Genomic DNA, 18,971 nt, shown 5'->3' on the forward strand with positions numbered 1-18,971 from the left:
GTAAGTAATGATTGAGTATCGTCCCTTTTTTTGTTATCACTTTCAGTGTTTCTAAGTCAAATAATTCATAATTGCAGTCAGAGACCCACGCTGTTCGAGATATTTGCCTCGGGCAAGTACCTCAGTTATTCTTTCTCCCCATCATAACAGGTGAAAGAGAAGACGCATGATAAGTATCTGACATCATATAAGGCGTGTGCGGGAGTAGAATTGTATTAATTTTTTTTAGAGTTTTTAATTTGGATTTTTATATTATACTTTTTGTTCTTTGAAGTAGTAGGAATGTTGAAATAAGGCGCGCATTGACGGTGAAATAGCTTCATTTAATATGAATTAAATCTATCTATTTCAACTTGTCGAACAATCTTGGAGCAGCACACTCGTCCAAGTAATGTTGTAAGTGGAAGAATTCTTCGACACAGTCTTCCTTGTATGGCAAGTCCTCGTAACCTGGTTGTTCTTGAGCCTTGGCAACTCTTTCAGCACATTCCAAGTAGTGGTGGACCAAGTGCTTACCTTCTTCGGTAGCCTTGCATTCTTCTCTCAAAGCGTCCAATTGGTCACCTTGTTCTTCTTCGTCTTCGTCTTCGTCGTCTTCATCTTCATCTTCATCTTCTTCGTCTTCATCAACGTCTTCTTCAACATCTTCTTCAGCCTTGGCCACAGTTGGAACAAAAGCGTCCTTTAGTTCTTCCAAGTAAGCAGTAATAGAGGAAATCATTCTGGTGGTTGTGTATATGTGTATGTGTGGATGTGTATAAGTTTTATGTGAAAGCTCAGATCAAATAACTTCAATTGAATTGAATACCGGAAATAAACAAGCACTGGGTTGTCAAAACAAGGACAATGTCAAAGCTATTAGTGAAACTAAGTTGCCTAAAAAAAAAACAATCGGTAAACCGGTGCTCTTCCTGAAACTTAAACGTGTGTAACCTGCGAAATATAGCTTGTATTCAATTAGACTGGATTCTCTAATATTTATTTCATTTTATTTTATTTCATTTTATCTCAATTTTTTTTTTTTTTTATATTTTTTTTCTTACGTTATTTCCAGGACGTTCGCAACTTACTTGACGACTAATAAAAAAATTACAAAAAAAACAGCATACACACACTGACACAGAGCGATATTCTCAACCAGAAGATTGTCTAGAGCACATTATAAAATACTGCAATATTCTAATTACCATCTTGAAAAAACTCCAGCGCGCTAGCTGCTTCTTATAACGAGATATCGTGTATTATATCAATTATAATAATTATTTAATTCTACACTAGCTCCGGAGTGCTGGTAAAAATTGTAACTATGAAAAGATCGGAAATAACGCGCCCTCTTGCTACTGGATTGTGTTTGATACGTTTTCCAAGGTTTATTATGGGCTCTTATCCTCTGTTTCTATCTTGTCTGTCGCTGACACTCGTTAGTTAGCCAATAGGATACACTTGGTAGTAGCGAAATCTGACCTTAGTGCAATTCGCTACAGACATTTCAGTACCGGAAATGTATCGGCTATCACCATACACGAGACAATTCTGCTGCCTCTCGAAGAATTTATACAAAGATTTTAAAGGAAATTGACAGCCGCTAATGTTAGCAGTGTATATATGCATATCATTGGTTCGTGTGCGGTGATTTGAAAATGAAATGAAATTAAAGGTAAGGAAAGGAAAGGGGAGGTGGGAGTGTGGCAAGTATTACATAACACGTGATTAGTATATGGTGTCTTTTCTTTCTATCAAATGTTAATGTTACTGTGTAGTAGAATAAATTAAATTAAATTAAACTAAACTAGATTAAACTAAACTCTATACAACAACTGGTTAATAAATACACAACGAGGATTAATAATGGTAATGATACAGTGTAAGGATAAATTATAAAGTTACAGAAACCAGGGGAAAAAAAAAACAGATGCAGAGGACTAACTTTCTCTCGTAGATATATGAGTAGTACCTCTAGTTGCGAATTAGTACAGCAATACATATGTGTATATCATCTGTCCGACTTCAGCAACATTCGTATATATTTTGCAGCCAGTTCGACGGTAGTTGCCTTTGAGGGGATTGCTGCTGAATCTTTCAATTCTTTTGGGATTAACGAGTCCAAATCCTTCAAGGCGTTGTTTAGTCTATTTCTTCTTCCTTGTTCTGCGACCTTGTGGACTTGTTTTTGCTTCTTGACGAGCTCGTCGTCGTTCTCGTCATCGTAGTCGATGTTCTCATTATCCTCGCTTGAGGAGCGTTGTTTCATGGCAGCGCGAGCGGCAGCTTCTCTTACTGACGAACGTCGCCTTGGCAATGACTTTGTTTTGTTAGTTTCTTTAGCCAGACTAATGTTGCCGTTGGTGTTGTTTGTGTCGAATTTCTGCTTATCGGAACCTGTCCTACTCTTGCCTTTGTCTCTCTTATTCTTGTCATTCGAGTCAACACCACCGCTCTGCTCGGGACCCGCTGCTGCTGTAGCATTTCCGACTTGAGAACGAGTGCCTTGCTTGGTTGGGTCGACGCTGTTGGAGCGGCTTTCCGCCGCCGCCGCGTTTCGTTTCAGGTCGCTTCCATCCAATGTAGTTGTGGACGAAGTGACCGAGTGACCTATAGCCGTTGGGTTGGGGTCCTTGGCAGCAGAAGTACTACTACTCTTCAAGTGATCGTCAGCAGAGCCTTGCCTTAGGCCTCCGGAGTTGCTACGATACTGAGATTGGGATTGGTGCTGAGGGTACTCTGACGGTCTTCTTGGCTTTATCACTGGGGACTCGGTGGCCCTGAGCACGGAGGACTCGTCGTTGGACACCGACACGTTGTTTGAGTTTGACGGAAGAATGACTTTGGGGTAATTCATCAACGACGACGGGGTCAACCTATCCGAGGCTGGGTTTGAGCCATTCGATGACGAGTGTGTGGAATTTGGAGTGTACGAAGAGTTGTTGTTGCTGCTTGTTGTGTTATTAGCGTTTTCATTCTTCAATGACGAATCTGGTAATTTGAACATCATATCGTCCCAGCTGCCACCTTTGAACTTAGTGATGGACCTTCTCGAGGAGATATGAGGGGAGTGTTTCACGATTTTGTTTGTAGTGCTGTTGCTGCCTGCTGGGTTTGGGCCCTGTGGCGTGGGACCCATCAACGGCGTGGTATGTGGGGTCCTTTTGGCACGCGTGTTGTTCACTGAGCCCTTCCTGGAGTTGGAGATACCGGCATCTGGCAGCTGGAAATGCTGATGCTGTTGCTGTTGCTGTTGCTGTTGTAGCTGCTGTTGTTGCTCGATAGCGTTCAATGCTGGGGAAGTCAAGGGCGAGAACTTCGATCTTTGCTGCTGCTGCTGCTGCTGTTGCGACAGCGTCGCGTGCATGAACGGGGTGTTCTGGTTGCTGTGCAGGCTTTGGGAGTCGGTGGAGCCGTGTCCAGGGATCTGGCCCGGGTACGATGGTCCAGAGGGCCCCATGAACGGCGTGTTGTGTATACTGTTGGCGGGCATCACCATGGGGGACACCATCGGCGAGAACACCATATCGGGCCTGACGTTCGAGACCTCGCGACTGGCGTCTCCATTTTCGTCGGGGTGGCCATGGTTGTGGCCCGGGCCTTGGGAATGGTTGTGGCCTGGGCCCTGGCCCTGGCCAGGCCCCTGGTGATCCTCGTCAATCAAGGAAAAATCAAGCTGAAACCGCGATGACGTCGGCGAAGCCCCAGACAACGCTATGGGACTCAGCGAATCCTGGTCGAGAAACGACCCAGAATTATCCCGCGGTTCCCCATGCACTGGCTCATGCCTGTGGCCCTGGGCATGGCCATGGCCATGCCCATGCCCATGCCCATGCTCATGCTCCAAAAGCGCATGCGACAAATGATCAAAATCCATGTCGATATCATGGCTCACATACTCCTGCGCCTCAACCATCCACCCGCTCGTCTCCTTATCTCCCCCCATCTCGCCGCCTCCACGGCCCCCAGACCGCTCCTCCCGCCGCTGCGAGTTCAAATACTCGTCAACCTGGTCCAAAATCGCAGAACTCGGCCCGCTCTCATGCCCCGCCGCCTTCTGCCCTACTTCCGAGTACCCACTCGATTCCTCATCATGCAAGAACTCATGAGCCATACTTTAGTCACTTTCTGATCGACTACTGGCCTCACTCATTCCACCCAGCTATCCATTCATCACACACACCATCTCGATCTCATCTCATCATGTCTTGTATCTTAGAAACGACCTTAATTTTACACTTTTTCACAATATATATATAAAATCCATACAAAAAACAATTTTTCAGTGCCAACTAGCAGAGAGTAGAGAGTAGAGAGCAGAGAAAAGAGAATAGAAAGAAAGAAAGCCTAATTAATGCCTGAGGAATATGTGTAATGTGTCATTCGTGCAAATTCGACGCGATTGAGGAGGAAAAAAAAAAAAAAAAGAGGCAGGCCCTGGCGAGCGGGACCCAGTGATCTACGTAGAGGGTGGGAGGCAGGCCTGGAGGCCTGCCTCCCAGGCCTGCCTGCTTGCCAGGTCCGATATCTATCTGATGGCAGAAAATGCATGATTTGATGTGAGAATTTTTACAGACGTTTATACAAGAGATGTGTTTTTTTCTTGTTCTGGAGGGCCATTACTGGCTGGGCTGGGCTGGGCTAGGTGGCTGGCTCAGTCGCTGGCTCAGTCGCTGGGTCAGTCATCTGTACTTGGCATCTACGGCCGCCAGTGAAACGACGCTTATATATTGAACGAGGGCGAGGACGTGTGTGGTGTGTGGGTGTCCACCCAACATAATTGCGTATTTAATTACTTATTGTGTTTTATATTGTGTTTTATATTAGATTGACGACAGATTTTTGGGCCCCCCACGTGGGGTTACCCGGGGGAAGCACAGTCCAAGGCCTAGCGGGGAGGGGGCAGGGGAGGAGTACAAGGAGTACAGGATGTAGTAGTGGCAATTTCCAGCGGGCAAGCCCCACTTTTCGCGATCTCGCGCTGGTCATTGGGTGGTCACTGTCCCCCTGTCTTGGCTTGGCTCTGGGCTTGACTTGCCACTTGCCTTTGGTCTGGCCTGGCCTGGCCCTAAGAATGGGAAATACCAGGGGAAATGGCAGGAGGAAGAGTCTGACGCGGGATAGCGGTCACGTGGATTCATTTTTAAGATCAGAGAGTAATGCCTTGTTGTGCCTTGTTATATTGTACATATGCTATGAAAGGTCCCTGAATTGCCTATTGCCTATTTGCCCCGGATCTTGGCGATATCCGCCGCGCTCAACTTCAAACCGTTGCGCGTGCTGCGGCCCACCGTCTGCACCTTGAGCCCAAAGTCTCTCTTGGGGCCCGAGCGGCCGCCCCGGCCGCCAGCCTGCGCGCGCTTGCCCGCGGCAGTGTGCCGCCCGATACGCCGCTCGATGTCCTTCTTGTACGTCGCGTCGATCCGGCGGAACTCGCCGCGCGAAACACGTGACAACACAGTGCCGGCGTCACGTGCTTCCGATTCGTACTTGGTGATCCGTTCCTTGTGCTTCTTGACCATGCCCTTGCGGATGTTCATGGGGACGGTCTCGAGCGTGCGCTGTTTGACGGCGTTCGTGGCCGAGAGCGACTGGAGTCTGGTCTCCAAGGTCCGTGCGCGGGCCTTGCCGTGCAATTCGGAGTCGTGGATGGTGTTTTTGTCCGTTTGGAACGCGCTGATGAGGTGCGATTCCTTGAGGAACCGTTGGAGCTCGATGTCGTTGCGCAGGTTCTCCTGTTCCTGGTCGGGGTCGGAGTCGCTGTCATTGGCATTGGCATTGGCACTCGCACTTGCCTTCTCGATCGCCTGCAGGGTGGGCACTTTCCCGCTTCGTATTAGTCGTTGCTCCTTCTTGCTGGGCTTGTAATCGGTTTCGGTTTCCTGGAACTTCACCACCTTGGGGCCTCTGCGTTGCCTTTCAACTTCAACTTCTCTCAGCTGTTGTTCCTCCTCCTCTTGACTTTCCTCATCCTGGCTTCCCTCCTCCTCCTCGCTGAATCCATGGAACGACTCACTGCCCGAACTTTGCTCCTCTTCGCTCTCACTATCTTCTTCTTCTACAACCTCGGTCTTGGTTTTATCTTCAAAGCCCATGCTCTCAAGCGACCCAAACTGGGCCTCAAACGCCGCACGCTGCACCTCCAACTGTCTCAGATACTCCTCGTCCATCCTGGTCGCTGTTTCCCCTGCCAGAACCATCCAATCCACACTCTCTAGTCCCCACTCATCTCATCTCATCTCATCTCATCTCATCGCATCGCTTAAAACCTAAAATTTTTCAGAATTCCTTTTTTAGTCATAACCATGACCCATCGTACATACTATATAGCCAACGCAACGCAACCCAACACAACACAACACTTCCCTCCCCCCACCATGACACGCTTTGTTGGCTGCATTGACTTGCACGACGGCCAGGTCAAGCAGATCGTCGGTAGCTCGCTCCAGGAAACAAAAAAAGTTACCACCAACTTCGTTTCAAACCTTCCTCCAGCCCACTATGCGCAACTCTACTGGGATAACAAAGTAACTGGCTGCCATGTCATCAAACTCGGCCCAAACAACGACAACGCAGCACTCGAGGCTCTCAAACAGTGTCCCGGGTTTTTACAAGTCGGCGGTGGCATCAATCTCGACAATTGCCAGTACTGGCTGCAGTACGCCTCGAAAGTTATTGTGACGTCAGTTTTGTTCGATAAGAAGTCGTACCAATTCAACCGTGATACGCTGGCTAAGTTGTCCCAAGTGTGCGGGAAAGATCGCCTGGTTGTAGATCTATCGTGCAAAAGAGTCTCCGAGAAGAAATGGGTGGTGGCTATGAACAAGTGGCAGACGTTGACCGATTTGGAATTGAACAAAGAAACTTTTACTGAGCTATGCGAATATACAGATGAGTTTTTGGTTCACGCAGCAGATGTCGAAGGTTTGTGCAATGGGATAGACGAGGATCTGGTCGCGTGTTTGTATGAGTGGACGGTGGACCTTCCTTCCGTCAAGATCGTGTACGCTGGCGGCGCGAAAAGCGTTGATGATTTAAAGCTGGTAGAAAAATTGAGTCATGGCCGCATCGATATCACGTATGGCAGCAGTTTGGACATATTTGGCGGATCCTTGGTCAAATTCCAAGACTGTGTGGACTGGAACCGCAACCATTGATGATACCCAGATGTATAGATACACTTACTTTTATTTTTAAAAAAAAAATTTTGGTTAGCAATGTTTATATATACTACACTACACGACACGACACTGTGCTATAACATGCTATAGCTGCTTTTCGTAATTATGTCTTCGTTTTCGTTTTTTTTTCTTCTTCTTCTTCTTTTAGTTCCGCGGAGGGAGGGAGGAAGGAAGGAAGGAAGGTTCTCTACCATGCATCGTCATACCCAGAGCTTCCGGCTGGACCACCGTACGGATCCATCTCTTCCTCCATCGGCACTTGTTGTGGTACATGCGTGGAAACTGCTCCTGCGGCGAAATTCACCTTCTCTTGGTCCATCTTCTTCAACGAAAACAATATGTCTGCTACTTTATCCTGTAAAGTTTTGATACCACGCACAATAACTTGCTCCGAAGATATAGACCCCACAGACTCCACGTTCACGTAGAACGTGTTGGGCTTGGCCCTGTAATCAAACTTCTCTTCCTCGTTAGGTGGATCCTCAAACTCACAGTTCTTAGACTGTGGCCATTCCTCCTTTGCATCTTGTTCGTACCAGTAATCCGTATGCTTTAGCTTATTCCATGGATCGTATTCAAACTCAATAGCCGCAGCTGGCGACCACTTCGCGTGCTCCTTCGAAATCCCCTTCTTGGCAATGCATTTCACCCTGATCTCCTGACCTTTCCTCAACTTACAAAGCAAAACACCGTTGCCCTCTTTGTCCTGTATAATCGGATGGCCAATGTTCCTGCCCTTTAAATCACTGATAATCTGAAGATCCTTCGCGTAAACATTCGTCGTCGATTCACTCTCACCAATCGCATGCAATATTAGCTCCACGGAACAACGGTCACAATGATCCTCGCAATAACAATCACGACAGTAAACCACTTGGTCAATGTCCGTACTCTGCAACGGAATTAACCCAAGCCTATGTGCTATAAACTCATCCGCTAAAACAGTAGTGTTCGTCTCAATTTCAACAGAATCAATCGCCAACGTAGGAATCTCCGCTATCATCACCCGACGTAACGAGTTGGCTAGTGCCAAGTCCACATTAGAAAGTATAAAGTCAACATTATCTTTGGTTGCTTCTCTAATCTTCACTTGGGGGCCTTCTTCACTCATTTTCCTTACTCTCTCGGTCCGTCTATCTACTGATACACTAAATCACAGCCCACAACAACCCCTGAAACGCCCTGAACTAGCCCTATCGACAATCCTAAGCTCACTTCTTGCCATCGCTTTTGTCATTATTCATCCATTCCATTCTATGTGAATTCTTCAAGTTTTCAATGTTCTGAAAAATTTTGGGAAGTAAAAAAAAAAAAAAAGTGTTGATGTTGGTCACGTGATTTACATGGCTCTTCACACTGGAGAAAAGGTCTATCTCTACCCATTCTTATGCATCTACACACACACATATCGGTGAAAGAAACGTATTTGACCGTCTGTGTGGTTCTGTTTCTGTTTCTTTTGTCAAAGAGGTGTCTCAGATTGGACGGGAATTGATTGAGCAATGACAAGAGGTGTGTCGAGGTTAAATGGTGATGGTGCAGAGTCGCTTGGAAGGCCAGCATTGCCAGATTTGCGATTTGAACAAACTTTTAGACAATCGCTACGGAAAGAAGCTCTGAAACAGCACAAGCTGACGGTTTCTAAGAGCGATGGATCTGTGGTAGATCCACCGATTACAGCATATGTGGTTGCTAAAGTTGTTTTCAAGGATATTCTATTGGGGCCTTTTGTGCAAGGTGTGTTACTTTCGTCGTTTCTTATTGTGACTAGGCCATATTTGTTATATTGCAGACGAGCTGGATTGAACTTTGCAAGACGTATTACGGCGACAGTGCGCAGTTGGGTAGTGGCAGTAGGGTCTGTGGAGACGATATGAAGGAGGAGTTACTTTGTTGATTAATTACTTTTTGAGTAAACACTATAAACATGAGAGAGTTCTTCTTCCTGGTCATTCCTCTTTTATGTAGAAGATATCATCATATCATAAAACAAGTAGACCTAGACCTGAGTATTTAAAGCTCAGATATCAGTAATTACGATTCTAATGTACACGATAATAAAGGAAAAAAAAATAAAATGAAATGAAAGAGATAGATGGTGAGAAGAAGGTGGCATTAGCCCTACCATTTCTAAGGGTCATGATGGTTCTTCCTCTTCTTCTCCTTTCTTGTTCTCGTTCTTGTTCTTTTTTTTTTTTTTAATTCATTAAGTGAATTGTCTGGAGCCACCACGAACGAATTCTAGGATCTTCCAGCCTTCGGTTTCCTTATCATCTACAGTCTCTGGGTCTCTGGTGAAGACCATGGCATATGAACTCATTAATATATTGGATTCTGCACCAGCTGCAATCTCACCGGTCTTGGCTCTTCTGTACAAGTGGATTTCTTGAGCACGACAACCGACAACTAGCACAGGGATATCCTGAGGAGGTAGAAGCTTGGCACTTACGATTTCGACACCCCTGATGTCTAAGATTCTACCATCAGCAAATAGCTCTTGTTCTCTAAACTGTTTCTGCTGTGCCGCATAAACGTTGTATGGAGCCTCGCTGAACCATTGTTTCAACACAGCTTCATCACCCTTGACATACGCTTCCAATACTTCAGGAATGATATATTCTCTTAGGTGCTTGGTGAAGTCTTCAGTGTTGAAACCTGGGTCCATCATCTTGAACTGACCATAAACTCTGGCACTTTCTGTCTCGGCGAATAATCCACCAACCTTGTTTGAGATAGTTCTGAGCATCACAATCAACGGATTCTCACTTTCATCCCACAGCTTGATCTTGAATTCGTGTAGCTTACGACCCACTGGAGTCTTCTCCTTGAAGTCCTCGATCTTCTTACCAATCGACTCCTTCGACTCAACGTTCGTGGCGACTAGCGCAGTTCCAGCAGCTTCGTTTGATTTCACAGCTCTTGATCTCTTACCAGAAGCAATAGCCTGTTCCAACTTCAAACGTCTCTCTTCCTTAGAAATAAACCCACCGTAACGTGATGAGTCCCCATCATCAATCACCTCACTCACATCCTTGTAAACCTTGGTCTGTCTCACAGGCTCAAAACTTTCGTCCAACTTTTCGGCAGTCTTGTTCACCGCTTGTCTTGTGCTCTTGGCAATTTCAGACTCCCAAGCCTTTGAAGCTACCTTTTCAACAGTCTCACCAGTCTTTTTCAACGTCTTTCCCACAATAGTAGACCCCTTCTGTGCCTTGATATATGCTTCACGAGCCTTCTTGTATGCTTCTGACTCACCCAACTTCCCAGACGCATCTTGCAACGCCTTGATATTGTCTTGCAACTCTTGGGACTTCTTCCATTCCTGCTTGAACGTCTCACGGAAAATCTGCAACGGCGATCTAGGATTGTTCAACTGCGTCGAAGATGCTGTAAAAGTACGAACAACGCTTGTCCGCGAAAACACCCGCTGCTTCACTGCTTGTTGACCATTAACCCTCAACATGACGTATCTTTCCGTTTTACCAGTGATAAAATATTTCTTCTACCTCTAGAGCGTGTTGACACCTCTCACAACTTTTCTGGGCCCCACTACTAACAACCTTAACCCAACAACACCTTCAAAACTCAACACCGAGAAAGATTGATTGACGATTTTATATTTCAATTCAATGTTCAAAAGTGAAAAATATTTGAATTTTTCCTTTCCAAAATATAAATGTGGATGGACATCATCATCATTATCCACACAGTTGAGAAAGAAGAAAAAAAAAAAAAATTAAATTAAAATAAATTCAGCGGATTTTTCTGTGGGAAATTCAGGTAACGATCCGGAGAAACAGGAGCCGGAAGGGAGAGGAGACACATCATCAAAGGCCGGAGTTTGCAGTGACTGGAGAGAAGTATGTTTGGGAGGAAAGGATGCAAGAAGGGAAGTTAAGTAGTGAGGTTAACACAACTTAGACATTAGGTGTTTTAATTCGTTGTATATAGAAATGTCTACCCTTAATGGAGAAGAAGTAGTAGTAGTATTCATGATGAGTTAGTTAATATTAAGAGAAAATAAGAATTAGTGAAAAGAGTAGTTATAGTATTAATAGTTACTTGTGGGGGTACATTTTGTAAAAGTCTGTGTACTACTAGCACTAGTACTAGTACTAGTAATGATAGATAATTAAGGATGTTATTTTATATTTTGATTGATTTTCCAATTTTTCATTTTTAAGTTTCTCTCTTTATTCGGGAATGGTGATGATTTCTTCCACTGTTTCGTAGTCATACAGGGACGAATCCTTGGTACGCATGGCTGGATTTTTTTGGGCATTCTTCAGCTTTTCTTCAGCAGCAGCGGCAGCTTCTGCTTGACGTTTTTGCTTTTCAACGTGTTCGCGTTCCAGAAGTTTATCTGCCGGATTACCCTTTTCTTGTTCTGCAATGGCTTTTTCACCTTGTAGACGGGTGCGTTCGCGTTCCACTTGGTCGCGTTTAGCCTGTTCTTCTAGAAGTTTCTTGTGGGCTTCTTCTTTTTCTAAAATGGCTTTTTTGTTTGCTTCCTCGTGCGAGCGCTTCAGTTCAGCCAATTCTTCCTCGTGTCTTAAACGGGCTTCTTCTGCCTTGGCCTCGTACTCGGCGCGCTGTTTGTTCAGACGGTCCTTTTCTAAGCGTTCACGTTCTTCCTTTTCTCTCAAGAGTTGCTCCTCGTGCTCCTTACGCTCTTGCTCCAACTTCTTGGTAACCGTGGAGAATTCCACCTTTTGGTTGGCAATCTCTTGCTGGATCAAGGCTAGCGAACCAAGCAATGTAGATATCTCATTGTTGATCTCATTAACCTTGGGTAAGTACTCCTTGTTGTCGATACTCTCAATGTTGGCAACATTGCCCTGGTGTTCCTCTTGAACTGCTTTGATCTCCTGTTCCAATTTAGCCTTTTCTTCTTCCAAAGCTTGGATCTGGGCATTCGTTTCTTCCTTCTTAGCCAAAGATTCGTTCAATGCTGCAGTCTTGGTATCCAAATCCGTGATAAGAGCAGAAACCTTGTTCTCGTGCTCGTGGTGCTCCTTGTTGACTTCTTCTTTCATCAACAACAAATCGTCAATTTCCTTTTGAACTTGTTCATGACATAGTGCAGTGTCCTCCTTGTCCGCAATGGTCTGCAGCTTGATCTGTTCGGTCTCCCTGTACAAGGCGGTCTTTGCATTGATGTGCTTCACATTAGTGTCAAGTAGCGTTTGAGAAGCTTCCACTTGCTTCAATTTCATCTTTTCCTCGTGTTCCAACTTGCACTGCTCCATTTGTGCTTCCAAGTCTGCAATCTCCTTTTGGATCGACTGGATCTTGTCTTCGTACTCCTGGGCCTTGGCGTTGTACTTTGCGGTCTTCTCCTCAGAGAACTTGTTCAACTTGGCTTGGTGGATCAGCTCATCGTACTCCAATTTGTCGTAAACAACCTTGGATAAGTACCCATTCGTAGTCTTGACAATATGTTCTGGGTCTTCTGGTGTTGCTACCGGAGCGCCTTCGCGCGTCACGATGGCACCAGCTGCTGCTGCTGCTGCGATAGCAGCAGCTTCAGGAGTATTCTTACTTGAACGCTTGAAAATGTTCAAAAACCCAAGAGCCTTCAGCCCTCCTCCTCCACGTTGCTGAGACTTGTCATCAGCATTTGCTGTGCCATCGTTCACCTCAAATGGTACCTGGGGAGCACTCTTGATGTCCGGTGGTGGAGGCAGATACTGTGGATCACCGGTAGCTAGCACTTCGGCCTCTTCCAAAGCCCTTGCAGCCTCTTCTGGCGAAGGCTCTGCTTCCACATCATCCACAGGTTCCTCGATGTCGTCTTGAACAATAGCCTCTGCCTCTTCGAAAGCTCTCAGAGCAGCGTCCGGTTTGGGTTCACGCTTCAAGTCTATAGGTTCTTCTTCATCGTCCTGGACAATAGCCTCTGCTTCTTCAAAGGCTCTCAGCGCAGCTTCTGGTTTTGGTTCGCGCGATGGATCTACATACTCCTTGGCGTCGTCCGTTTCTGCCTTTTCCACCCCGTTAGGATGTTCTGCCTCTTCTTCTTCTGCAAGAGGCACTTCTGGCGGAGTCTGGCCCAGAGCAATTGCTTCTGCTTCTTCTAGCACCTCGACTGCCACTGCAGCTGGAGGCTCTGCCTCCACATCGTCTACCGGCTCCTCTTCCTCGTCATCCTGAACAATAGCCTCTGCCTCTTCGAAAGCTCTCAGAGCGGCTTCCGGTTTCGGTTCACGCTTCAAGTCTATGGGTTCCTCCTCATCGTCCTGGACAATCGCTTCAGTATCCTCAAACGCATCGGCGACTTGCTCGATGGAGGGCTCCTTCTCCACATCAACCGCATCGTCGTCTCCATCGTCTTCAGCAACATCCTTGACCACGACGACTTCCCCATCCTCGGGCTGAGTCAAATCAATAATTTTCTGCGAGTCCTTCCAGTACTGCAACTGACGCTCCTTCATCTCCAACGCCGTCAACGTCACCAACTGTTGCGCCTCCGTCTCCTTCAACCCTGCAGGAATCAGAATATCCCTCGGTTTCGCAACGTTCTCGTCGGTAATCACATTGTACCCCAACCGCGAGGGATCCACGCTTCCCGCCGCCTCTGGACTAATATGCGCAAACTTCTGCTTACGAATTTCCCGCGCACGCTGTGCCTCTTCCTCCGTACGGAATGGCGAATGGTACTGGTTCTCAGATACCTCAGGCGACGCATTATCATCATCATCTCTCACTCTCTCAGGACGGGAACGTGTTGTTGACCGTCTAAGCATGCTATTACTGCCAGCCCTTTCCCGACTTTTGCCGCCATTCTCGCTCTCCTCAAGCAACAAAGCAAACGGGTCCTGCTCTTTTTTGAACAACCCAATACGACCCATGATGTGCTATTTCTTTCGCCTTGTCTCGCCTTTGTCTCGCCTTTGCCTCTCAAATACAAAATCCTCTTGAGTCCTACTAAAAGAGATAAAAGCGGCAAACAATCAATTTACACGCCCAAGTCCTATTTATACTGCCGACCGAACCGCCAAAACAACTTTTTAAAGGGGGCGCGCGCTTAAAAATCCCTTTATATAGAATGCGCCCAATTTTAAATTGCATTTTATATTAGGTGTGATTATTATATTAAGTGCAATATAACAAAATTAATTACGAATTATTATTTTATTTGTGTGTGCACTGTACGCGTAGTGCAAACGGGAAAGGGGTGGGCCAGAAGACGCTGGAGAACGGGAGACCCGCCGTAAAAAATATATATCATATGTAGTGGAGATACTAGGGGAGCCAGCTAGGGGAGAGGCAGGAGTGGTACCAGATGTGGGGGATATGTGAAGGAAGGAAGGAAGGAAGGGTAACATGCAAGGGACCAGCTGCAGCGAACACTTCGAAACTTTGAGCTTGGAACTACCTGCCTGGGTCAGAAGATTACGAAGAAGTGTAGCAAGGAACGAAAAAAAAAGGGGGGATGAGGGATGGTATGTTAGAAAGAACACTGTGTATCCGGGTAAGGGTAGGGGTAAAGGGACCTTGACCTGGACCTGGACCTGGCCTGTTATTATTTTTTTTTTCTATTTTCCTCTTCCCCCGGGATTAAAGCAGCCAACCCGGCCAGATCTGGAAATATCCTTGTGTCCCTTGCCTTGGCAAGTCCTGATCAGTAGACTATAGTAGAGTGAGTGAGTGAGTGAGTGAGTGGTGCTACTGCTGCCATGTCTCCCCTTTCTTCTTGCTTGCTTGCTTGCTTTGTTTTTGTTTGTTCTTTTTTGCTCTGAGCAACCCGCGCACCATCGGGCGAGAGTATTACCCGGTTCGTGTCCGTGCGGAATCCCCTTATTTCCCTGTGTTTCCAGTTTCCAGTTTCTAGTTTCCAGTTTCCAGTTTCCAGTTTGGAGTTTCTCGTTGGTTCTGGTTTATTTTGCGTAGCGCACGAAGAGACCTAGGCAGCGAAGGATAACCAAAGAACAAAAAAAAAAAACAAATTAAAATGACGCTTTTTCTGGGAAACGGAAGTTACCCGGTCGGTATTTTCGGCGTTTCTGTGCAGTTTCTTAGCACAGACGGTGCGTTTTGCTATTGGTAATGGCTTCAGGTTTGTTTATTTTTCATTGTTTGTTTTGGTTTGGGCTGCCTTCCAGAGTGTTTTGGTTTGTGCTGAAACCGGAAATCGGACAGAAGATGCTGCAGGGGAGGGGAGCAGCGAGTGTGACCTGGGTTTCAATTCGAAGCCGGGTGCTAGCTACGCTAGCTAGATAGACTACTAGGAGGAGAGGGGATGCTAGGCGAGACGAGTTGAGTTGAGTTGAGGGATTCGTAGTGATACAGATGGTATGGTAGACGGAAGGAACATACTCCGAAACCCAGTTTCCAAGGGAGCCGCCGCTGCGATGGGATAGGGATTGCTATTGCGGGCGAGCAAGTGAGTGTAGAGACAGACAGGAGACAAGAGAGAAAAAAACACTGCGTTTTCTGTGTGTACTGGTACCCTTTGTATACGCTGTATTTACAAATGAACGAGAAAATGAGAGAAAAAAAAAAAAAATAAGGATACAATTATGCAATGACGGTTAGGACTGGGATGAGCGATGGAAAATTTCCAAAGTGTCACACAGTATGTTGAGGAAGATGTTGTGATTTGCTGCGGGCATTACATTAGAGGTCGGGCTGTTATGCTTTAGTTAGTAAGTGTATCTGTTGGGTTTGGTTTGGTTTGGTTTTTTTTTTATTTTTGTTTTTTCTCTCTCATTCGCATTGCCCTTGGGTTCTGTTCTGTGCTTGTGCTTGTATGTGAAGTACCTGTATATAGAGGGTAGCCAGAGACAGGTGTGTGCATACATACGTAAATATATAAAGGGTATGGGAAGTGAGTGTGGTATGAAAGGTTTTAGGTATTTTTTTAGGGTATATATAGAGTATTAGTTTTTCAGTGAGCCGATATATACATTTTTGCTTGGACTGTTTGTTCTGTTTCTCATTGAATTTCACTCACACCTTTATTATTAATCCAAGGATAGAGAACAAGAGCTTATACTAGTGTTATAATTATTACTATTATCATCATCATCAGTACAGCTATAATAGAAAAAATCAAGAGATGCTATCGTTATTAGATAATTCGCTTCGCGCAGTTAACTTTGTGTTTTTAATCATTGTGCTCGGTTTGACCGGTAACTTGATTGCTACCAGACACCGTGTGAGTTCGAGAGTGAACTTTGCGTTGTTTGCTGCCGTCTTCGGTATGGTGTTCGACTCCATCTACGCAGTGCTAGCCAACTTCATTTCGGCGTTCGCATGGCCAATCCTATTGGTGACATGGGACTTTTTGAACATGGTCTTCACCTTCGCTGCAGGTACAGCCTTGGCTGTCGGTATTCGTGGTGGCTCCTGTTCCAGCCGTCACTTCGTGCGTAAGAACAAGATTTCTGAAAACTCCAAGGACAGATGTCGTAAGGCCCAGGCCTCGACGGTGTTCCTCTACTTTTCTTTCTTCATTTTCTTGGTGAAGTTTGTGTTGAGTGTCATCAACGTCATTTCCACCGGTGGTTTCGGTACAACTTCTACAAGAAGAGGTGGTGTTGGTGCTCCAACCATTGCTCAGATCTGATTATACGATGTATAGGAAAGGACCTTTAAAATCAAAAAAAAAAAAACCAAGGCCGGGGCCTTTGGGAAAGCCAAAAAAAATAAAAAATACCTTTTGCGTTTTTTTTTTTTTCCCTTGGAGCTTTTCTATTGGGGAACTTTGAAATTTGAAAGTTTACATTTTTTTTTTCGGAAATGCTAGCGCTTACTTAATGCTAGGAAAACGAATTTTCAAGATTTTTCTGTTTTTCAAGGGAACAGGGAACAAAAAAAAAAATGGGCACACAATTAAGGTTTGTCCCGGGCCCGGCCTTGGCGTAGGTCCTGAAGAGATATAGGCGCCACTTTCGGAGTAAAAATGAGAATAATACAATAAAATGAACTAAAACGAATTAACCTAACCTACCTAATATCAAAACTAAAAACGAATCTAAACTAAAATCTCCCCTCGAATTAATTCCATGTCCTACTACTACTTACTATTTTCTATTTTCGACGTTGACGTGAGATGAAAACCCCCACCCCACCACATTTTAATAAAACATTTCCAATTCTTATACCCCCTAACACACACCCCCCTTCGACGGACGAAAATATATTACAGTACCATTTCTGCTACCTTCTTTCCTGAATACTTTCTTTTCTTGAGACTTGAGACTTGAGACTTGAGACTCTGGCATGTTGCTTTTACTTTATTTTCTGTCTTATATTCCTATCCATCCCTAGTTGCAGGGGCCTGCAGTACTTGCAGCGCCTGACTAGTGGAATAATATGATTATTATGTCGTAATGATTTGAAAGGAGACGCGAGTCGCGGACTCGTGTGATCTTATTGCAATTGATTCTCGCCGGAGAGGAAAAATATGAGTGCTTGAGCCTAACTTTCTTAAACTTTTTACTTTTACCCTTTTTTACTTAGACTGTTTTAATGTCACATTCAATTAATTTGTGTGTGTGTATGTTTACGTAATATATACTAATAATCCTAATTTAACATATATGCTCTGTCACTTGGATCATTAGAACACCCAGCCGAGCACACACGGACAAAAGATGACAAAATACACTTTCGAAGACCCTTCGTATGTATGTAGGTAGGTATGTTTTTATTTTTAACTTATTTACAGGAGAGAACAAAGAATGGTGGTAGGTAAAGTGGTTGTTGGGTCGGGACTTCTTCAACGGCCGATGTTCAAAAGAAGCGAGTTTGGAGATCCGTCTTGGCCACCGTTGCCGGCCTTGGAGGGTAGGTAGGTCACGTTTGGAGAGTTGGCCAAGGTCTCAGCAATTTCCTTGGAGGCTTCCAATCTTCTGATGAGCAACAAACCGTCACCGGCCTTGCTCAAGGCCTTCGAAATGTACTCAGCAGACTCGGCTTCACCTTCAGCACGGATAATAGCAGCCTTTCTCTCTTGTTCGGCCTTCTCCACTAGGAATCTGGCTCTCTCGGCTTCTTGCTGGGCAATTTGCTTCTGTTCCACAGCCTTGGTGAATTCTTGTCCAAAGGTCATGTGCGTAATACTCACATCTTCCAACTTGATGTGGAACTCGTCCGCACGCTTTGAAAGTTCGGCCCGGATCTTCTGGGACACAATTTCTCTCTGCGTGATCAATTCAGCTGCATCGAATTGAGCCACAATAGCCTTCAACACTTCGTTACCAATACTTGGAAGCACCCTTTCATCGTAGTCAATACCCAAGTTCTGGTAAATTTTGGGTAGTTGCAACACATCAGGTCTGTGCAAAACTCTGAGTGTCAACGAAACCATTTGCATATCCTTGGTCCCCGTGTTCGTAGCAATGTTCTTAGGCTTGGTTCTAACGTCAAATAGAACACACTTCTGAAGCCATGGAACCAAAAAGTGCGTACCTTCCCCAATCACAGATTGTTGCACACCCTGTATTCTGTCGAAAATAACAGCCCTATAACCACCTCTCACATCGTACATCGAATATTGGATCGCACTCACAGTCAAACCAACTGGAATGGCAATACGTGCCATGATATCAGCTACACGAGACATTTTTCCCTTGTGATTATGCTATTTTGGATTGCTCCTTATTATTATTACTATCCTCAAATCAGAACAAAAAAATATTCAACAATAATAACGCCGATTCAGCTGCTAATTGTTTCAATTATGAGTTATCAGAAAGCTTTCAGACGATCTGCAGTTTCTTTATGCTATTTATGCTTGTTTTTGCTTAGTGGCGAAAACTCCATTTTAACTGTAAGTGCGTATTATATTTAATTATTAGC

At 45.2% G+C, this 18,971-nt stretch overlaps 9 protein-coding genes across 9 annotated transcripts; 3 read left to right on the forward strand and 6 right to left on the reverse strand.

The window, feature by feature from the left end:
- Nucleotides 1-343: 343 nt before the first annotated feature.
- Nucleotides 344-721, reverse strand: QCR6 (ubiquinol--cytochrome-c reductase subunit 6; the record flags this gene model as incomplete). Its single annotated transcript, XM_022820475.1, has 1 exon — nucleotides 344-721. The coding sequence occupies one exon, from the start codon at nucleotides 719-721 to the stop codon at nucleotides 344-346; it is 378 nt and encodes a 125-aa protein (XP_022676934.1).
- A 4,483-nt stretch (nucleotides 722-5,204) lies between these two features.
- On the reverse strand, nucleotides 5,205-6,182 carry FAF1 (Faf1p; the record flags this gene model as incomplete). Its single annotated transcript, XM_022820476.1, has 1 exon — nucleotides 5,205-6,182. One exon carries the CDS (start codon nucleotides 6,180-6,182, stop codon nucleotides 5,205-5,207), a length of 978 nt encoding a protein of 325 aa, XP_022676935.1.
- A 177-nt stretch (nucleotides 6,183-6,359) lies between these two features.
- Nucleotides 6,360-7,139, forward strand: HIS6 (1-(5-phosphoribosyl)-5- ((5-phosphoribosylamino)methylideneamino)imidazole-4-carboxamide isomerase HIS6; the record flags this gene model as incomplete). The annotated part of the gene is made up of 1 exon (XM_022820477.1): nucleotides 6,360-7,139. The coding sequence occupies one exon, from the start codon at nucleotides 6,360-6,362 to the stop codon at nucleotides 7,137-7,139; it is 780 nt and encodes a 259-aa protein (XP_022676936.1).
- A 211-nt stretch (nucleotides 7,140-7,350) lies between these two features.
- On the reverse strand, nucleotides 7,351-8,274 carry RPB3 (DNA-directed RNA polymerase II core subunit RPB3; the record flags this gene model as incomplete). Its single annotated transcript, XM_022820478.1, has 1 exon — nucleotides 7,351-8,274. One exon carries the CDS (start codon nucleotides 8,272-8,274, stop codon nucleotides 7,351-7,353), a length of 924 nt encoding a protein of 307 aa, XP_022676937.1.
- Nucleotides 8,275-8,665: 391 nt separating this feature from the next.
- Nucleotides 8,666-9,040, forward strand: KLMA_50479 (uncharacterized protein; the record flags this gene model as incomplete). The annotated part of the gene is made up of 1 exon (XM_022820479.1): nucleotides 8,666-9,040. The coding sequence occupies one exon, from the start codon at nucleotides 8,666-8,668 to the stop codon at nucleotides 9,038-9,040; it is 375 nt and encodes a 124-aa protein (XP_022676938.1).
- Nucleotides 9,041-9,369: 329 nt separating this feature from the next.
- TIM44 (protein translocase subunit TIM44) lies at nucleotides 9,370-10,626 on the reverse strand (the record flags this gene model as incomplete). The annotated part of the gene is made up of 1 exon (XM_022820480.1): nucleotides 9,370-10,626. The coding sequence occupies one exon, from the start codon at nucleotides 10,624-10,626 to the stop codon at nucleotides 9,370-9,372; it is 1,257 nt and encodes a 418-aa protein (XP_022676939.1).
- A 730-nt stretch (nucleotides 10,627-11,356) lies between these two features.
- Nucleotides 11,357-14,014, reverse strand: KLMA_50481 (uncharacterized protein; the record flags this gene model as incomplete). The annotated part of the gene is made up of 1 exon (XM_022820481.1): nucleotides 11,357-14,014. One exon carries the CDS (start codon nucleotides 14,012-14,014, stop codon nucleotides 11,357-11,359), a length of 2,658 nt encoding a protein of 885 aa, XP_022676940.1.
- Nucleotides 14,015-16,224: 2,210 nt separating this feature from the next.
- On the forward strand, nucleotides 16,225-16,734 carry NCE102 (MARVEL domain-containing protein; the record flags this gene model as incomplete). Its single annotated transcript, XM_022820482.1, has 1 exon — nucleotides 16,225-16,734. One exon carries the CDS (start codon nucleotides 16,225-16,227, stop codon nucleotides 16,732-16,734), a length of 510 nt encoding a protein of 169 aa, XP_022676941.1.
- Nucleotides 16,735-17,889: 1,155 nt separating this feature from the next.
- PHB1 (prohibitin subunit PHB1) lies at nucleotides 17,890-18,735 on the reverse strand (the record flags this gene model as incomplete). Its single annotated transcript, XM_022820483.1, has 1 exon — nucleotides 17,890-18,735. The coding sequence occupies one exon, from the start codon at nucleotides 18,733-18,735 to the stop codon at nucleotides 17,890-17,892; it is 846 nt and encodes a 281-aa protein (XP_022676942.1).
- Between the last annotated feature and the right edge of the window lie 236 nt (nucleotides 18,736-18,971).

The sequence above is a fragment of the Kluyveromyces marxianus genome, chromosome 5 (genome assembly GCF_001417885.1).
Source record: "Kluyveromyces marxianus DMKU3-1042 DNA, complete genome, chromosome 5".
Lineage (NCBI taxonomy): Eukaryota > Fungi > Ascomycota > Saccharomycetes > Saccharomycetales > Saccharomycetaceae > Kluyveromyces > Kluyveromyces marxianus.